Source organism: Sitodiplosis mosellana, unplaced genomic scaffold (genome assembly GCF_009176505.1).
Source record: "Sitodiplosis mosellana isolate CC-2019 unplaced genomic scaffold, AAFC_SMos_1.0 Smas_scaffold_5250, whole genome shotgun sequence".
NCBI lineage: Eukaryota > Metazoa > Arthropoda > Insecta > Diptera > Cecidomyiidae > Sitodiplosis > Sitodiplosis mosellana.
The window spans coordinates 1,580-6,030 of NW_022600492.1; the positions used below are offsets into that span (position 1 = coordinate 1,580).

Sequence of the window (4,451 nt, forward strand, 5' to 3'; positions counted from 1 at the left end):
TTTTATTCTTTGCAAAGAAAAAAGAAGTTCAATATTTATTTTAAGCATTTCTTTACGCGCTAATCCAAGTTATCTCCTTGAACTGTGTGGGATTTTTTTGTATCTATTGCGAGAAAAAAAAATTCCATCGTGGACAATACAAAAGTCATATGGACCAAAGAAAGAAAATAATAATAATTTCGCTCGTTACACTCTCCATGTATAGATACAGCTCAAATCAACTCAATTATATTTCTTTCTGCTTAACTTAGCAGCAACACAGTAATGTGGGCTTTTGTCAAAACATACTGAGATCAATTTTTGACGACAAAAAATGTATGTACTTGACATTTTCCTATGAGGATAATAAGAATCGTATCCTAACAAATTCATGAAAATAGCTTTTGGGTGAAGCACCTGGGTCGAAAACATATCGAGAATACATGAATTCTTCATCAGTTCATATTATCGGCGACAACTTGCCGCTATATAATACAAAAATATGGATAACATTCTATCTGTCTCTTCAATTTTAATTTTCAACTTAACTGGAGAAATGGATAAAACAATGCAATTCAGAGTGAAATTTTCCAGATTGTTTATTTATGTTAATATTTTTATTTGTTTGTTATGGACTAGAGCCAACAATAAAAATGTGTTTTAATTGCTCTTTTTTTAATTCAATGAAAATCCACTGAAACTGAATACATAAATTAAATATAAAGAGGAATAATAACAACAAGAAACTGGAGACGAGGTGAAGAACACTTTTCGAACAGCTTTATAACATTCATCACTAGAAGTGGTATTATGCATATATTAAAATACAAATAACATCACATATTTTGTCTTCTTTCAATTTTTATAAATCGATTCTCGATTCGTCGTCACTGCTTATTGATTATAGTTCGTTTTCTGAACCGGTAATATTCACCTAAAAACCCGAAATGAAGATACAGTTTATGTTTATTATTATCATGTATAGAAATATCAAAAAGTTCTCTAATCGATTCCAGTATCACATGCGAGTTAGCACACTATTGAACATAAAAATAGAAACAAATTACTTTTATTATTATTGAAAATTCTGTATTTCATGGAGTATTAAAAAAATTAGATTGAAATCAAAACTTGCATGAGATGATTATTTAATATTGAGCGCTATACTTTAAAGATACGTCGATAAACACGTAACTGGATTAGAGCATAAGATAAGCTGTATGTAAATGCGATATTTACGAAAAACAGAAGATTCTTTACAAAGTGTCTGACCAATCAATCATTCTTCTTTACTTCGGTGCACAATAAATTGCTTGTTTATTTCAATCCATAGAATGTTCCAGAATGAAATAGAATAAAAAAAAAGATTATTCATGAATATTTTTTTTTTGCGTGGGCTTTTTATTAATCCCAAATTGGTACTTTGCAAGCAGACAACATTTTTACATGGAGTACATGTCGAGTACATGTATGCCATGAATTGTATCAAAATTGTTGTAAAAGTGATAAAAAAAACGGAAAATAGTTGAAAATAATGGCAACAACGACGATAACAAGAGAAAGTAAAGCCATTGAAAAAGTTTTTTCACCCGCAAATGTTGCTGCAAAAGCATTTTCAACGATTGCACAAAATAGTTTAGAGAGAACATCACATCACACAGTTGAATTCCAAAACTAAAATAATAATAATAAGCCAATTTAGTGGTGAACCACTTTACGAATATCAAAAATAGCACATTCAAAAAGTTGAGGGAGAGAGCAGGTAAAATACAGATTTTCGACAAATTTTCTATAACATTATATTTGTGAATGTATATGTATTTGCATCATCTCATCTGGCAAGTGACATCAATGCATTGCAAAGTTTTACACATCCGTTCGATAAATCAATTATTAATGATCGACCAAGAGTTCTTAATTGTTAACATATTTACACTGACGCAATCAATTTACACAATCTAATGTAATCATGATTCGGTTTCTGTATTTCCTTAGTTCATAAAGAGTTTATAACACGTGCAAATATTTCGATTCAAATTTAATATTTTACACCATTTTTGCAATATGTACAAAATGAATAAATATGTATACATTTCGTTTGAGCATTAAGAGAAACAAACAAAAGAAAAATTCATTTGAGTGATATGGATTCAAGATAATTAAGATTTTTGATTTAATAACTTTCAGCCGGTTGCTAAAATACATTAAATTCACAATTTTTATAGTGTAAGCTACCATGCATTTTGCTGTAAAGAACTAATGCAATAAACTTTTCTTCATGAATAAATAAACAATTCTGTTTTTATGCCACTCGAATTTAACGAAAAAATAATAGAGAATATTTTGTTCCCGTGTTTTCTATTAACGGGATGATCTTTTGTATAAAATCCGAATAACGATTATAGAAATAAAATACGACAATTTCTTTTCTACTTTAGAAATTTATTTTATGCATATTTTTTTTTATTGATAGAACACTTCCAAACTAATTCCACTCTTTATTATTTTCATTTAAAATAAAACATAGTAAAATAGTAGGTATTTTTTTATCCCCAATGACAGAAAAATTTGTGACAAAGTATTCCTAATAAAATTTAAAAATTAAGATTTTTTTTTTTCGTTACACTAAATTAAAAAAGAAAACAGGAAATTTCAGATGGAATTGCATCTTTGAGGATGCAATGTTATTGTGAGTTCATCATTAAAATAACGCCCTTTTTGCTTGACAATTTTCAATTTCACCGAATCATTCAAGTTATCCAAGATTGTTCGATAGCAAGTCAGATTCAACTTTTTCAGAGATTGACTTTTTGAAAATAAATTGAGAATATGTTCCGAAAGTAAATCACTTGTCATTTTTTCACCTACAATTCGAATGCTCAATTCTTCAATATTTGTCAGCACAGATTCTAGTTGAAATAATTTTTTGATAGCAGTATTGTTTTCATCTCTCACTCCGTCCAGTGTAATTGATTTTAAGTGCTTATTTTTCGTTAAAAAATCGAAAATACAAGATGCGATTGTTTTGTCAAAGCAACAGTCGTATTTGAAATGCTCAAGTTTGCTAAAAGTAAACGGAATATTTGTGGGCCCTGTTTCAATATAAGACATCGACCGCATTTCGAAATCAACAACACTGTCAAAATGATAGCATTGATCAATATCATTAAAATACATTTGTAAAATAAAACGCTTAAGCATTGGCAGATTTTCCCTAAAATTCTGAAAATTAACCTCTTTGAATTCATTATACAGTGCTAGTTCTAAATCTTCTATTTGTGGATTGAGTTTTAGTAGATCATCGATACAATTTTTTTCAAGGTTTAAATCTCTATCTGGACCACCCAATATTGCGTAAATAGATAATTTTTTTACAGATGGAATGGAAACTGGAATGGATCCATGTAACCTTAAAGGAAGGAAAAAGCATTGAATATATTTTAAATTTGGAAAAATTGTACTGAATGGAATATTACATAAAGGTAAACAATATGAAAAATCGATTCTTTCAACATTAATGAATGAGTTTTGATTTTCTTTGAATAAAAATCTGGGAAATTTTACGAATCTAAATCGTCTCAATGATTTTGAACAATATTTTGCCACATAACTTTCAATGTGAATTAGTAAAGTGGGATGGAAACAGTGATTATTGGTTGATTCTATATGCAATAATATATCCGAGACAACATGTCCAAAATTTCTCAGAATTTTTAATGCCTTCACGTGATTCCACACAAGGATATCTGGTGCTGAACCTAAGCTGTAACTAAAAAAAAGAAAAAAATAATTTTTTTTTCACTTTAGAAAAAAAATCACAGAATCTATTCGCTACCTTCCATCAAAATAAGTCAATTGTAATCGTCCTTTGCCATATTTTCGTTTGTATACATCACAAGCTGCTGTATGCAGTGTTTTACTCGTTTCAGCTACACTCAATAAATCCGGCCATGCCAAAAATTCAAAAATTAATATCTTGACATCATCATCAATACTTGTTATATTCAATGGTTGTGGATTAATCGATAGTTGGTGGTCAACGGTTTGTATGCTATCGACAGATTCCATTTTGTATGTTGGTTTTCAGAAAAAAAACTCAATTTTATTACTATTAATTAAATTGAAACTTAGTAAATGTTTTAATTATTTTAACAGAATTGATTATCTGTTAATATTTATTCCAGACAAAAAAATCTTTTCTATCAATTATTTGTATTCTGGTCCTTTTAACGAAATGCTTGACAATTCAGTGGTATGTCATTTTTTTTGTAGTGTTGGTAGCAATTGTAGATATCACACATGAAGTAAGAAAAAGCGTGAGTATTGTGAGCCTATTCACATACTGCTGGCCATTATTTCGAGCCTTTTCACACATTCACATATCAAAACCAATTCAAAACAATTGTTCTCATATTTTTAATAATAATAATAATAATAATTCTGCACCATACAGCGTTTCTTCGCCAGAGGTG

The 4,451-nt window shown here is 29.0% G+C and overlaps 1 protein-coding gene across 2 annotated transcripts; it reads right to left on the reverse strand.

The window, feature by feature from the left end:
• Positions 1–2,142: 2,142 nt before the first annotated feature.
• LOC129572595 (uncharacterized) lies at positions 2,143–4,212 on the reverse strand. Of its 2 annotated transcripts, none has more exons than XM_055452591.1 (2): positions 3,815–4,212; positions 2,143–3,742 (listed from the first exon to the last, which is right to left on the reverse strand). In XM_055452591.1, exons 1-2 carry the CDS (start codon positions 4,045–4,047, stop codon positions 2,632–2,634), a joined length of 1,344 nt encoding a protein of 447 aa, XP_055308566.1. In that variant the 5' UTR covers positions 4,048–4,212; the 3' UTR covers positions 2,143–2,631. The 2 variants fall into 2 exon arrangements, with proteins under 2 accessions (XP_055308566.1, XP_055308565.1); XM_055452590.1 differs by having other exon boundaries at positions 2,143–3,748.
• Positions 4,213–4,451: the final 239 nt, after the last annotated feature.

Coding starts and splice junctions, on each gene's coding strand:
- LOC129572595 (XM_055452590.1), bottom strand. CDS start 4,047: ATGGAATCTGTCGATAGCATACAAACCGTTGACCACCAACTATCGATT. Junction 3,749..3,814: donor TTGACTTATTTTGATGGAAG/GTAGCGAATAGA, acceptor TCTTTTTTTTAG/TTACAGCTTAGGTTCAGCAC.